Below are 15,841 nucleotides of genomic sequence, written 5' to 3'. Positions count from 1 at the left end.
CAAACTAAACCCTGTTGGGCCCTCCCAAGTCCTAACGGTCTGTATAAATTGCCTTGCAATTTTAAAAAGGGAAATAATAATTCACATGTTCTGCTCATTTTACCCTGTTTTTATGATCTTCCTGCAGAGTTCCTTTCTGCCAGACGGTAATTACAGCCTTTTGTTATAAAAATAGCAAAGATTTAAATTCCACAGTGGGAGTGTTTATATCCCTTTGCAGTCACTTCAGTGTGTCTATTTCTGTGATGCAGGGACCTATGCACAATCTAAAAATAATGCAGATCAACTTGGATATGAGCATTTGATAAAGACAAACTAGCATAGATTTATATTTGTCCAGAATTATTAAATGGTCTAGACTAGAATATCATTTTCTTAAAATACCAAGCATTAAGTCACACAGAAGACTTAAGGAAATATCAACTGCAGAAACCCAGAGAAGTTTCTAGATTAAAACTGAACAAACACTGAGGGGATGCAGGATAAGAGCCACTGAAGTGGCCGAGTATTGGGTTTGAACTCTGTGGAGCCCTCTGAAAAGGAAATCACCAGCAGCAGAAAAGCAGGTTAAAGGCGGGAGCAGAGGAAGCTTTAGTAAGCAGAGAGGCCGCAGGACGCTGCCTCAGAAGTTCCTGCTGTCAGCCCAGGAGGGACCTGGGCACAGCGCCTAGGCATGTAGATCCTGGGAAGGAAGGCTGGCCCTCAGGAGGTGAAGCTGCGATGCCCTCAGGAGCTTGCTGTCACCCCCACCCAGCAACGAGCCTGCGGGAATGGTGGAGACAGGGGGCACCGGGCAGTCCCGGGGACCTCCGCCTCCGCTCGCCTCACACTTTCATGTGCAGGGCACACACATGAGAAACATTCGAGAGAAGGGTGCGTGAGGGGCCGTGCCGGGGGCTCGGGAGACAGGGTGGGCACTGTCCTTCCAGAAAAGCTGGAGGCCGAGTCCAGAGACTCAGAGAAATGGCCCACCCTCAAGAGGACAGTTTGGACACCAAAGCCCAGAACCAGGGACAAGTCCATTGTGCCAAGAGACACTATTGACCACACAGGGCCAATGGAGGCCACAGGAGCTGAGGTCCCACCTTGATATGATACAGCAGCCTAAGATAGAGCCTCACCCTGTCATGGTTACCACTGTGTGGCTCCTAAGGCTGGCACAGGCCTGCCCACAGGGCAGGAGGGCAGAGGTTAGAGTTGACAGCAGGAGTCCCCAAAGGCTGAAGTCCAGGGCGTAGGAACAGGGCAAGGGGACTGACCGACCCAACTCGCCATGATGGGGCTGTGCCAAGTGGGCTCTGCTCACCCTGCGACACCCGGTCCTAGATGGGCCTGGGCCCAGCCATCAGCCACAGCTCCTGCTTCAGTCGTAGGTCTCCCTACACTAGACTGGGGCCCTTGAGGACAGGGACAAGATCGACTCACTTCCTTTTGCCCGAACAGAACCCGCTCACCAGGAGACTCTGAGCAACGGGGAGGGGAGAGGGGGCAGGAGGAGGAAATAGGAAAGAAGGAGGCCAGGCCACTCTAGGCCAGAACTCCCCAGACGGCCTTGCCTCTGACAAAACCAACCGTGGACTCTCAGGGCACACTCACCGAGCCGTTGATGCAGGGGACGTCATCGTAATGCAGGGCTGTCCCACTGGGGTGAGCGTATCCATTGGAGGTGCTCCCTAGGTAGGGGCTGGTGGACACCCCACGCCTGTTCATGAAGCTGAGAGAGAAGGTAGCGTGAACACCCCCGTCTGCCTGTTTCCCTCCCAGCTGCAGCCAGCACTCAGGGGCTGAGGGGCCTCAGAAGGCCCAGGCAGAGGCAGGACGTCACCTGCAGGGCTGGGCCGAGCCCTTGCCTGCATAGTCAGGAGGGGCCCATCTGACACACCTGTGGCGAGGGCCAGTGGTGGTGAGTGCACAGGTTCACCCAACAACAACCGTCCTCTCCGTGAGTTGGGCCAGCCCTGCACAGCTGAAAAGAAAGCCGTACTGGGAGCCAGCTGGAGGCTCTGTGGACATGCCATCTGCAGTCCCTGATCTCTCAAGGGCGGAGGACCACAGGGCCTGCAGAGCTGAGACACCACCTGCCTGTTTCTGGAAGAAGCCCAGGGACTGCTTTCTAGGCTCTCCACATGCTGTTCTGAGACGTGCTCTATCCCACCACTGCACAGCATGCCTTCGCTTGGCCCTGACCTTCCCAGGCCCTGGTGGTGGCCACAACAACCTTCAGAAGATGCCATTGTGGGAAAACATATGCTGGGGACTTTGTCCCCATTCCTGGCCAGAGCTTCTATAACCATGGAACTCCTGAGTGACAAGAGAAAGGAAAAGGCCACCTTTTATTAGTCACGAGCCCTTCACAGCCCCTGAGGTTCTGTAAATGAGAGACCTCTGGAGCACCTGGAGGACGGAGGCAGTCACCAAAAGAACAGTCACAGGAGCCCAGGTTGGAGCTCCCAGCCCCCAGGGCAGAACAGTCCTGTCCAGCTGGAGAGCAGCCGAGGGCTGGGGCTGGGCGTACAGGGCGGGCATGGAGCCCTCTGCCGTGCTGTGTGGCTGCTCCGGGCTGCAGCCTCTCAGGACACACAAGTGAACCAGTCAGTGCACTGGAGCTGGCCTTCTAATAAACAGTGGGGCCAGAGCTGGCTTGCAGAGCCTCAGATCACCGCTGGACTGTCAAAGGACCAGGAAAGTCTGAATTCTGAATGACATTCCCTATGGTGTGGTCCTGGGGCTGGAGCCCTCACCCACAGGGCCTTTACTGTGTCCAGGTGACACTGCCAGACTTGAGCACACTGCAGGACGCCCAGCCAGCGTCCAAAGAGTAAAGGAGAGCTGCCTGGCCCAGGAAGGGCACTCACACTTGGCAGCCAAGGGGCAGAGTGAGAGCACCTAGGGCGTGGGAAAAGGACGCAGACCAGACATGTGTCAGTGTCCAGTCCACTCAGGGCTCCAAAGTTGCCCAAGAAAGTCCAAAGTGCTTCCCTGAGAAGGAGGCAGCACAGGTCTTGCCCTGTCTCCCTCCCCGCCTTCCCAGCCTCGGGGGCGCCAACTGCTCTCCGCTCCCCAGGCACCTTTGGCCTCAGAGTCACTGTGGCCCTTCTGCCTAGGAGCTCCTCTCAGATGGCTCACGGGCCTGCCTGTGTGGGCCACCTGTACCACGTCCCACCACAGCACCACGAACCCCCTCCACCCCCTTCCTCCTCCCTCTCTCCACCATCTGGCCTGCTATGGTGTTTACTGGTTTATCAGCTGCTTCTCGCCACTAGAGGACCAGATCTGGGGGAACGTGGCCTTGTCAATCTGGGCACTCCAGAGACACACAGGGTGTTGGCAAGCTGTGCTGACTGAGGCTGGCCTCTCAAGAGGCTGCTTGTTCTAGCAGAAACCTAAGTGCCTGGGAAAGACAAGCTCGAGAGCATCTGCTCCTAATCGGGAAACTTAAACCAGCCTAGTTTTAAAAAGGGATTTTATTTCCAAATTTTTTTTCTTCATAGGATCTTGCGCTTCTATGGTCACCAGATGAAAAATAGCAGGAGAAATTCAGGGTTAAGGAAAGTGCCTCCCAAGCCAACTAGGCTGCAAGTTCCGAGGCCGGTGGGGAACTGCCCAGGCCCGTGGGTCCCCCTCGCGGAACGTGGCTGCCCTCTGCTGGGAAAAAGGCAGCCATTGCATCACCAGCCTGTGTGAAAGCAGCGTGGGAGGAAAGCCACGGCTTACCACTGTTCAGAAAATCGCTGTGACCTTGTGGCCGCCTGGACGCACACCTGCCAGCACACAGGCTCTCTCCAGGAAACCTAACCTGTCTTTTTCCTTCACTCATAAAAAACTGATACAAGTAATCTATACTTAAAATACACATAAGTGAATTTAGGAAAATACAATGCATAGAAAGAGAAAAATACAAAAATCTAGGAGATCTGCAAGGGCAGATGTGACTTTTAAGCACACATTGAAGGATCTCTCACTGGAATGCCTCCCTTGAGGTCTGACCGTGTCAAGGTGATCTGGACACTTCCTGTGACTGGGGACAACACAGTGGTGCCAGGTGGCGTGAAGCCCAGCTGCATGTGCACAGCTGCACGCTGACTCAGTGACAAGTATGAGTGTCCCCCTCATGGCAGGGGCTCTCCTACTGGTCTGTGGCTTTGGCCTCTGGCGCCCTGCCAGCACAGATAATAGGAGGACAGCAGCCCTCCTTCCTTGAATGAGGAGACACCCACAGGATGGTTTACGAAGCCCTTGGCAGGACGGGGAGTGTCCGAACTCAAGGTCACAGACACAGAGTGTCCCAGGTGGCAGAGACCTCCTCCACTGGACAGTCCCCCCAAAGTTACAGAGAGGGACCTGGGTCAGGGAGCAAACTCCAGGCCAAACAGCACATGGGGCCAAGGACAGGCATTAGGACCACGTCTTTGGTCACTCCTCTTTCTGTGATGATTTTCAGCCATATATAAAGTGGAAGGGAGCAAAGCCCATAGGAAATATCAGGACACAGCATGCAGGAACCCGGAGAAGGCGCCTGCAGAGGACAGCACTCCGGGCGGCTGCTCCCCTCTGCCGCACTCAACCTCACCTCGGGACAGCCATCCGGGGGTCTGTGACCAGGCACACTTTGCAACAGGTTCAGGAGAAAACTTCCCAACATGTCCTTTGCGTCGTTCAGTCCATAAGTCTCACTTGAAACTAGGCCCTCAGGGGAAACGCCCCAGCCCTTTACCATCCCTAACAGTCCTGGGGATGCATCTTCTGGGAGACTCTGGTATTTTTTTCTTTTCTGGCCCTTTTCCAAAATATATTATTACCTTTCTCCCTCTGTGGAACAGAAATCATGCCATCAGGAGACCCACCGCCCTGACACCAAGGGCACTGGCTCGTCTTGCACATGGGTGGCCTCTCGCCTGGCATCCCTCATGAAGATCTTTCAACTGGTAACACTTTACTGTTCAAAACCACCAAAACTATCACACCGGGTTTTGCTACTATCTCTTTAGAAGGGTTCCTGCCTACTTAAAAGCCACTGAGCTCACGGCCAGGTAGAATGTGCAAGGGCATGTCTCGGCCATGTGCTACCACCTGATCCTGGGGTGATGCCTGCAGTGCCACGTCTGCAAGTCACGGTGGCCTGCCTACTGCCTTTTCAAGAAAAATGACAAAGTTTTAAAAGGCAGCCATCCACTGGCAACTCTGCTGGAGAAGAGCGCCCCCTGGAGCCCACAACAGGGCTCGGCATCGTGGCCCCACAGGTCCTCCCAGCGCAGCCCTGGCATCAGAGACAGGAGCTCACGGTCTCCCAGCTGGCCTTACAGAGAAGGACACACTAAGGGAACCCAGTATCTCCTTGGCTGAGCAAGGAAGGGGCAGGGACGGACGCCGAGAGCACAGTGCAGAGGAGCTGCCTGCCCGCAGCCTTTGCCTCTACATCACCAGCCCATGTGACAGCAGCGTGGGAGGACAGGCACGGCTCCGCACTGTCAGGAGAGTCTCTGCAGCCTTGCGGTTGCCTGGACGCACACCCAGAACTGCCGCTACTGAGCTCCTTGCCATCACTGTGTCAAGGAAATACTCAGGGTTCAGAAGAACTTCTCAGCACAGAACGGCACTTCTTTAAAAACAGGATTTAGACTTCAGATAAAATCAGAATTTGAATTTACATAAAGCACTGGAGTGAGGGCTTTATATCCTGGTCTTCATTCCAGTGATGCAGAGTCAGTTCTGTGGAGAGAACCCACACAGGGGTCCGCAGAAGGCCCACAGGCCAGACCCAGCCTGCTGACTATTTCTGCAATCGTTCTGTGGGTGGCACAGCCTCCCCATTCACTGGTGTATCAGCTCTGGCTACAAAGGCAGAGCTGAGGGGCCCACAGAGTCAGAACCATTTACCATGCTGTCCTTTATCCAAGTTTGCTGACCCTTGTTCCAGCAGAAGTCCCAGAGGGTTAAAATGACAAAAATGCCCAGAAAAATCAGGGTTACCATAGTAAAAGAGAGCGCGCCTCAGGGCGTGCGTTTGTTGGTCTTCACACTCAGGCAGCCCAGGTGGAGGGGAAGAGGAGGGAAGGCAGCCGCTTAGCTCCAGCACCATCCGCGGGCGGGGTCTTACCAGAAGGTCTGCTTGGCCGTCTGAATGATGTTTGCAGACATCTCCACATCTATGTAGTCGTAGTGCAGAGCTCCCGGGTCTGTCGACGACCCCGTCTCAGCCAGCAGGACCCCAATCCACCTGCCCATGTCTTCAGAAGAAGAGGCCTGCAGGGGAGGAAAAGCGCTTCACTGAACTGAAGGTGAACCCTTCCTCCATTCTGAAAACTGCATCCACAGAGACCACAGGACAGGAAGGCAAGGCAACACCAAGTACCAAAGGCAGAGTGTGAAGGAGCACCGACCGAGTCTCCACCCAAGGGACGCCTGGCGCAGCCTTCAGGCCACCTTTAAACAGGGCTTCCAAAACAGCCGTAGAGGGCAGGCAGCAGGCTGGTCCTGAAGTGCTCCTGCTTACTTGGGCGAAAGGCCAGGTGTCACGACGTGGAGAGGGACGTGACTCAGTCAGTCCCAGCTAAAGGGAGCGGTTCCAGAGCCTCGTGGATGGCTCAGGCAGGCTCTGCCCCTTGCCCTCCAGCTCCCGTGGCCTGGAGTGGTCTGGGTCTCTGGACTAGAGGGTTTAAAACTCAACCCACTTTATGGCCGACTGTTTCGCAGTGTCACACTGTTTTGCAGCTGCCAGGCTATACTGATGTGCCATTTGTAAGACGTTTGCAATCCCCACCCCCACCTGAACTGCTTAATCTGTAAGAACGAAATATATCTTCAGGTTTATACTCATTAAAAATTTAAGTTATCCTTGTTGAGCAATTTAGAAAATCAGTTATGTTACATTTTTAAAAAAAATTTGACTAATTAAATATGTCAGAATATCTAAAGCTTAGGGAGAGTTCAGTATTAAATTTATGAGTTGACTACAGCCAGGTCCCGTGGTGGTAGGGACAGACAGGAGGTTAAGAGAATAATCCTATAACATGGGCCTGAAGTGCCGATCCCCACATGCTTTCTTTTCTAAGAAGCAATTTATCTGCAGCCCTGCCTGGCTCATGGACCGGATATATCACATTCCTTAGCAAACTACCTGTCAACTGCGGGATGTCAATGGGAGAGACCCAGATTTTTGTGACCTGATCCTGAAACTCAGGGAGATAAGGATAGAGCCTCCTAACCATAAACTGGTAAGAATGTGTAACTGGTAAGAATCCACTCAGAACTGTTCAGCGTGGCCAGGTGGTGACCTAGAGCTGCTGACAGGGGAACTGGAAAGTCTGATGTCATCCTGCTGTCAGTTAAAAGTCGAGGAGGACCTGGGCAGACCGCTCTGGAAACTTCCCTGGGACCCAACCAACTGGAGAGCAGGAGAAGCACACTGTCCCTCTCCTCTCTGAAAGGACCCTCCCCTTTCCCTTTTCCTACCCCTTCAGTACACTCAGGCCTGCTACTCTGAGTGAATGTCTGAAATCTTTCTGACTTGATGGCAAGAATCAGGGCGTTAAGAAGGGGTCTTCACACTGCCTCAGTTTCTCAAAAGGCCCCATCTCCGTAACAGTGGCACACACCTGTAATCCAGGTTACTTGGAAGCCAACCTCAGCAACCTAGTGAGGCCTTATCTCAAAATTTAAAAAAAATAAAAGGAATGTAGCTCAGTGATAGAAAGCCCCTTGGTTCAATTCCCAGTACTGCCCAAAACAAACAAACAAAACCTTATGAGTTAACTGAATGTTAAAGAAAAAATGTTTTGTTTTTTTTTATAAATAATGGTAATTATTATTTTTTTATATTTTTTAGTTGTCATTAACACAATATCTTTATTTTATTTATTTATTTATTTAATGTGGTGCTGAGGATCGAACCCAGGGCCTTGCATGTGCTAGGCGAGCGCTCTACCCCTGAGCCACAATCCCAGCCCCTAATATTATTTTATTATTGTTATTATTCGGTACTAGAACTTGAACTCAGGAGCACTTAATCACTGAGGCATATCACTAGCTCTTTTTAGTTTTTATTTTGAGACAGGGTCTCACTATATTGCTTAAGGCCTTGCTTAGTTTCTGAGGCTGGCCTTGAACTTGTGAACCTCCTGCTTCAGCCTCCCAAGCCTCTAGCATTATAGGCATGAACCACCATGCTTCATTTAAAAAGAAATCTAAAAATTATTTTTTTTAAATGAAGACCTATAAATTGAGCTTAAAGAAGCTTGGGTTTTATAATTATATTCCACACCACAAACAAAAACCTCTCTGGAGGAAAAGCCATTAGTAAAGAAGAAGGTGTTTTGGAAATTGATCACGTTGACTGGTAACTGATGTTTTCCACACAACAAATCATTCCTGACCAGGACCAGAGAGGCGGTTAGGAAAAGTGAAGGAACTCCAGCTATGTGTTAGAGACGGTGCTCAGTGCTTAGTGGATGAAGATCAACTGACTCCAACACCGCGGTTCATTCTCTTTGTAGGTCTTTAGTCTTTCTCCAAACAAAATCTATATCAAGAAAGCACTGGCGCGGGGCGGGGCGGGGGCTCCGGTGGAGCACATGCCTAGCATGTGGGAGGCACCAGGTTCGATTCTCATCACTACGTATCAACAAATAAAATAAAGGTCCATCAACTAAAACAAAATTTCTAAAAAACCAAGGAAGAGCGGGCGCTGGGCGGAGGGGCAGCTGGTGGGAGAGCTCACCTTAGCCTGCCAGCCCTGGCTCCACCACTGGCAACAAGGTAGCCTCGGCCACTCTCTAGCCACTCCCTGTATTTCACAGAGGTGCTGCCACGTCCTTCAACACATGTCTAGGGGTTACACTATGGTTCACTCATCATTTTCTTCATAGTTCATTTTATGAAATTTCCTCATAGTCCTTAAAAAAATAACCCTGTGGTATTGGACTAGAATCGGAGGTACTAGTCATGATCTCACCGGTTAAAATAATAGATCAGATGTACATGTAGGTGCATGGTTCTGGGCATGTGTGTGTAGATGTGTGAGCAGTGCCCGGGTGGCCCCCTCCCCAGCGTAGGGCTCTCGCTGTGACGACGCCAGCGGGGGAATGAGGGGAACAAGGTCTGAACCAATCGGGGTAGAAAATAAGTCAATGTATCACATAAACATGTATGAATGTGCGTGTTTATGATCTGCGCATGCACCTATTTCCTGAGTGTGTCTACTCAAGGGCCCAGAAATAGTAGGGCTCATAGCAGCGAGCCCGCCCGGCCACAGCCCTGGCTTCCTCACACTCCCCTCCACTAGGAGGCACTGAGGCCTCTGTAGGGATGTGCCACCTGGGCAGGGAAAGCACCATCCCCTGCTGCGACACACAGAAAGTGGCCCAGGATGGCGGGGATCACCGTCTCCATTACAGGGGCACAGCAAAGGACACAGGAGCCAGCGTGCAGGGCATTTGACCAAAACTAATCATGATAAAAAAGGACTACCATGGCTAATTAAAGTAACAGTCTGTGGGGCTGGGCATGGCTTAGCAGTAGGGCACCTGCCTACCAGGCTCCAGGCCCTGGCTGGATCCCAGCACCACCCAAGCAAATCAGACAAGTAAACAAGCCAATGAAGAGCAGTCTATGAATGGCCACCCACACAGCAAGGTAGCTGAATGAATGAGTAATGAATGAGTTGGAGTAAGGGGAAATCCAGAAGGAACAATGGAACTGAAAACTCACCATTTAGCAACTGTCTTTATAATGACTGTTTCAGGCAAGTCATTAGCAGATTCTAAGATTAGTGGGTGAAATCCACTAATAACAGCACAGTCACACGCCTCAGAGAACCTTCCCACGTGATAATTAGTGAAGACAAAGGAAAATGGCAGTATCTCACGAGAGGGAGCCCTACACGGGTCACATGAACCCAGGGCTGAGACCTGCTGAGCCGGTCCTGATGGGACACACTGTGGGATGTCGCCACTTCCAAGGGCTCCTGCCAAGGAGGGCCCCTATTCCTATACAAGGCGGCAGCAGGCATGCCTCACAGGAGGGACCTGCTTCGCGACAACTGTGTGCCCTGCAAAAGCCCTACTGTGGTGAGAGCAGTCGGGGGCTGGACCCGGACAGCGGGTGCAGGTGGACTTCCTTCTGCCCCTCAAACATCAGAGCTGCTGGGAAAGTCCGACTGAGGTCTAGGAGTCGGACGGGAGGTCTGTGTGCAGCCGGTTCCTGATCTCAGAGTCATTCTGTTGCTCGGAGGCAGATGGCCCTTGGTTTTGGCAAACACACAGTCAAGCACTCACAGATAAAGGGGTGGCTACGGAGGCTTCCCAATACCCCATACATGGACAGAAGACTGGGTGGAAGGTACTCGGGCACTCTGTGCTGCTCCTGCAACGCCGCGGCAAACCCGGAGTTACCTCAACACAGAAGGAAGTGGCCCTGGAGGAGCGCAGTGCCGCCTCGCAGGCTGGCCTGCAGCTGGTGACTGGCAAAGGCAGGGCCGGCTGCTCCTCCTGGGGTGCTGTGGCGCTTTGCTCCCGTCACTCTAAGTGATACTGCTAAGACTTCACATTCTTGCCCTCATGCTGGGGACTCAGTCCCTCCTGCTTCTCAAGCACTGAGCCTCCTCCAGAACCTGCACATCTGGAAGGTGTGCCACCTGGCTTCTCTCAGGGCCTGCAGAGGGGCTGCTCACCAACCCCGGGACTCGGCCCCACCCATCCAGGCCCCCTCCACTGGACACGGAGCCCAGCTTCTCACTCTGCTCAGGGTCCAGTGCCACCACCCTGGGACTGCTGCCAGAGCTCGGAGGAGACCCACATCCCGACCCTGGGAAGATGGCCTCCTGGCCTGTTTTCAGCTTCTATGGACCGCCACCACCCGACAGGCTTCAGACCACATTGTGCTTATGAGGGCACCGACGTTCTGCAGAGCCACAGAGAACAGCCCACGCAGGCTCAAGGTCCGAGGAGCAGTGAGGACGGGACCTGCCTCCTGAGGGATAAAGCCTGTCTGCAGGAGTGGCCAGCAGTGGGCGCAGCCAGGCCTCCTGACCTGTCCTGCCTCAAACTAGGGGCAACTGAACCTGTGGCAAGAAACAACGATCCATCTGTTTCTGACCAGTGCCAAAAAAATACAGCAGTTTCTGTGAAAACAGTCCCTGAAACCAACTCCACCTGAAGTTCAGGTACATGCCGACCGCCTGACGGGGCACCTTACTCCTGCTCCTGGCCAGTATCCCGACTAGCCACTTAGGCTTTGGCACCCCGTTTGGCACCCCCAGCCCCTCTGCAGGCCCGAGGCAGCCTCACTGCTCCTGACCAACAGACACGCTTACCCAGACTCTGGAAATCCTGCACCTCGACACCCTTGGCACAGGCACACCGATGTGCCCGGGTGGCCCCCTCCCCAGCGCAGGGCTCTCGCTGTGATGACGCCAGCGGGGGAATAAGGGGAACGAGGTCTGAACCAATCGGGGTAGAAAATAAGTCAATGTAACAAGAGGAAAAACAAATTTTTTCAGAAATGAACATTTTGAGGATGTAGGTATTATTTTAATTATGTTTTTCTGCTTTTGGTAAATGGATAAATATCATTTGTTGGTGAGTCAAACAAATAATAAAATGCATACAAAGTCCATTTATAACTCAAAGGTGCTCTTGGTTCCTGTGTCACTGGCTCATGGCCCTGTCTTCATGGCCACAAGTGGCCCCAAAATGCCTGTTCTGCAAGGAATTTTTAAAGGACAAGTTCAACACTACCATTGCAAAGGCAGCCCATTGTCAGAAGAAAAAGGTTTATTTTGGGCGGGTACCGGGGATTGAACTCAGGGGCACTCTACCACCAAGCCACGTCCCCAGCCCTATTTTGTATTTTATTTAGGGACAGGGTCTCACTGAGTTGCTTAGCATCTTGCTGTTGCTGAGACTGGCTTTGAACTCGCAATCCGCCTGCCTCAGCCTCTGGAGATGCTGGGATCACAGGCGTGCGCCACCACGCCTAACAAGAAAAAGGTTTTAAGAGAAATCTTACAAGTTATTCCTGGGCCACTTAGGAGAAAAGCCACTCTGCGGAGCTGTGTTTAATTTCTGTGCAAACATGTACAAGGAGTCACCGGGGACAGGCCTGAGCTGCACAACCGGCAGAGCTTGGCTCTGTGCTGCTGCCTTGTCCGGATCGTAGACAGAGCCACCGAGAAGAAGAGGGTGCAGACACAGAAAGGCAGCCCTGCCCAACGGGAGGACGCTGGGAAGGACAAGGAAGAGAAACCACGGCGAGCCCCAGAACACCGTACCTCCAGCACGGCGACCTCCTGTCCATTGCGAAGCAGCCGGAAGGTCAGCGGATGCTTGGAGTCCAAGCCTGGGATCACCTCACAGCCACGGAGGGGAATGGACGCGACGTGGGTCTTCAGGTCAGTCCTGTCCTTGTGGAGGACGAGCTTGTTGTCCCTCACCCTGCACCAGCGCTCCCGCCAGCGGTTGTTGGACAGCACGTTCAGGTAGCCTGCAAGAGACGCGGGAGCTCAGCCTCCAGGAAAGACGGGCGTGGGACGTGCGTGCATGGACACACCCCTCACAGGCAGAGCTGTAACGCAAACTGCTCAACAGGAGGAGATGGCACATCACACGGCGAGTCCCCCACAAGGACAGCAGAGCCACATCCAGATGTCTCCTGTCCTGGGTGCTCAGAAGAAGTCCTGGTGCTTGAGGTCTATTTGGGAATCTGGAAGTCATCTAGAGGATGGGACAGTTGCTTAGCCCCTGGGCTTGGGATGGCTGGAAGGAAATGGGGACACAAGCTGCCTTCACGTCACCACAGGGAGGACATGCAAAAGGACACAGCTGCAGGTGCCACAGCAGGGAAGGCGGGAGGGGGGCAACATGAGGGCACACACAATGGAAACTTGTAACAGGAGGCCCTGGAGGTGGGCACTTCCTGACCCTGGACACATTCCAGCAGGATCGAGATGGAGAGCAGAGGGCACGACACTCCTGGCCACAGGCCGTGAGGGACACAGTGCTCCCCACCCTCCTCCAGCTGGCTCGAGATGCATGCGGCTGTGAGGGGCGGGGGCCGGAGCCAGGAGGCACAGTGCACACGGGAATGCTCCTGCTGCTCCTCCGCACAGCTCGGCGCTGCCTCCTGCGAGGAAGTAGCCCATTGTTTAAAAGAGAAATTCCTCAAATACGGGACGTGAACAACCTTCAGCTGTTATAAGCACAAGATATATTTCTCTAGAAATAACGAAGCCTGAGGAATAGACTCCAGGGGTTGCTGTGACCTCCAGCCCCCCCCAAATGCTGGGAAACTGCTGCCCCTCCTTGAAGACTAGAGAGTTGAGTCAAAGGGCTCATAAGATGCTGACGAACAGCCTGGAAAGAAACAAAACCCGGATCCTGCTCATGCCGCTCCACCATCACTGCATGCACACGCACGAAGACGCTCACGCGTGCTCAAGCACACACGGCCTGGCTCAAAGGAGTTAAGAAAACAACACAAATCCTTTCTAATCGTGGTTTTCAAAATGCCTTTCCAAAGGCTTGGGGGGTGCTTTCTATTTCTGTGCAAGGACATCACTCGTATGGGCGCTGTGAGCCTCCAGAGCCTGTGGACGGACAGGACAGTGCTCATGGCAAGACTTCCTCTCAAGCTGACCGCTGCCTGGGCGTGGGGGTGACAGGCACAGGATGACTGTTCAGAATCAGCCCTGAGCTCCAGGGTGCTGTCACTCTGCAGCCAGAGCTGCTAGAACACACGGGGCCTGTGCTCTGGAGGGACCCGAGGCTGAGACTCACTCAGGGGGACCTGGAGAGACGGGTGACCCCACACCTGCAGGAGGCAAGCAAACACGGCCACGGAGACTCCAGTCTATGTGACAGATACGTCTCAGAGGCCAGTCAGGTGGGGGCCCAGCTGAGATGCAGAAGGTGGCATGGAACCGTGATCAGAGAAATCAGAGGCTACACGTTCATCTGGGGATTTGGCAGTGAACAGGCAGCCCCATGGCCTGCTCATGGCAAGGACAGGGCTCCTTCTGAAAGCCCATGGCTCCAAAGGGGGGACTCGTGGTGTGGGCGCCTGCTTCCTCCTGGGCTTGACACTTTGAGGTGGGCAGGGGCAGTGGTCACTGAGCCCCATCTACCACTCAGAGAGAGAGAGAGGCACGTGCCCTCTGGCAATCTTATTTTTTTTCAAGTTTTTCAAATTTCATTTGTTCTTTTGAGTTACACGTGAGAGTACAGTCTATTTTGACATAGTTATGCAAAGATGGAATGTGCCTTATTCTAATTAGAATCCCAGTCTTGTGAATGTATATGATGTGGAGATTCACTGAGGCGTGTCCATAGGAAAGTTTAGTCAGATTTATTCTACTGTCTTTCCTATTCCCATCCCCCCTTCCTCTCTCCATTCTCTTTTGTCTAACCCCATGAACTCCCATCTCCTCCCACTTGGTTGTGGGTTAGCATCTGCATATCAGAGAGACATCTGAACTTTGTTTTAGGGATTGACTTATTTCACTTAGCATGACAGTCTCCAGATCCTTGCATTTACCAGCGACTGTCATAGTCATTCTTCTTTGTGGCTGAGTAATATTGCATGGGGATATCTACCACATTTTCTTTATCCATTCATCTGTTGAAGGGCACCTAGGTTGGCTCCAGAGCTTAGCTATGGTGAACTGATGTGGTTGTGTCATTGTAGTTTGCTAATTTGAAGTCCTTTGGGTATCTGCTGAGGAGTGGAATAACTGAGTCAAATGGTGATTCCATCCCTAGTTTTTTTAAGGAATTTCCACACAGCTTTCCAGAGTGGTTGGACCAATCTGCAGTCCCACCAGCGATGTGTGAGTGTGCCTTTCCCCACATCCTCGCCATGCCTTGGACCTTGTATTCTTGGTAACTGTGGCAATGTTTTCTTCCTAGACAGGACCTGGCCCGGCACCTGGTCCTGTGTAGTCCCCATGTCCCAGGCACCCAGGGAATGCCTGTGTGGGGCCACGTCTACCTGGAGCGAGACTTCCCAGGAGCTGCCACATTTTAACACCTTTCTTGGGTTTATTCAGTTTCAAAAAGGGGGGAAAAAAAGAAAAGAAAAAGACCCAGAAAACAGGGAAGCCCCCCCACAAACAGGAAGCCCCATGGCAAAATGTTCATGTTTGGCAACTGCCTCCCCGTGCAGCCCAGGGTTCCCCGCTTTCTTAAAAGGGGAGCCCCGAATTCTCATTTTCTGGGTGGGGACATAGAGAAGAGGCCAGGACTGGAAATGGCAGAAAGCCCATGGAGAGGGTTTGGAACCAGAGCGAGTCTCCCTTCCCCAGTACCCTTCCCTTCCAACCTAACACCCAGCCTGGCTGACAAAGTCAGACCAGGGTGGGAAGGAGAGCATCTCCAGGAACCCTTGAGCTGGAGCAGACGTTCACCACCAGGGGCACCACAGTGCAGCCCGGGCCTGGAGGCCAGACCCTGGGTGAGAGCCAGAGGCTGAGACTCCAGGGGACTGCGGACATGGCAAACCTTCCCTAGGAAATTCAGGCTGTTGCTGATGTTTGCTCCACTTACATCACGGTGGTGTGCCGCTGTACCTTAAAAACTTGAATTCCAGTTTAAAGTTTTCAGATTATTTCTCTCCAAATTCCAAAGGAAACTTCTCAGTGCCGTGGCAAGAGTGCCTGAGATTTCATCAGAACTCAAAATCAACTTTCCAGGTATGAAATTAGACAACAACAGAATCCCAAAGCGTGGGCAGAGGCGCCCACACACCCTCCCCCAGCCAGCTGTCCCTCAGCCTGGCGTCTCTGGCCAGGACCAGGGGCTGTTGGATTTGGAGCTGCAGGAGGCAGGCAGGGCCACCTCTCACAGGTGGCCAC

The 15,841-nt window shown here is 53.0% G+C and overlaps 1 protein-coding gene across 1 annotated transcript in view; it reads right to left on the bottom strand.

Annotated features, from left to right (window-relative positions):
• Afap1 (actin filament associated protein 1) overlaps positions 1–15,841 on the bottom strand; it is a 132,800-nt gene that overhangs the window by 16,216 nt on the left and 100,743 nt on the right. The window contains exons 10-12 of the mRNA XM_027937741.2: positions 12,266–12,477; positions 6,098–6,243; positions 1,597–1,714 (exon numbers count right to left, since the gene is read on the bottom strand). Of these exons, the coding sequence (XP_027793542.2) occupies positions 1,597–1,714; positions 6,098–6,243; positions 12,266–12,477 (476 nt within the window). The remainder of the gene's footprint in view (positions 1–1,596; positions 1,715–6,097; positions 6,244–12,265; positions 12,478–15,841) is intronic.

This window comes from Marmota flaviventris, chromosome 7, assembly GCF_047511675.1.
Source record: "Marmota flaviventris isolate mMarFla1 chromosome 7, mMarFla1.hap1, whole genome shotgun sequence".
Taxonomy (NCBI): domain Eukaryota; kingdom Metazoa; phylum Chordata; class Mammalia; order Rodentia; family Sciuridae; genus Marmota; species Marmota flaviventris.
Note: the sequence above shows the minus strand (reverse complement) of the source record. Positions and strands in the feature narration are given on the sequence as shown.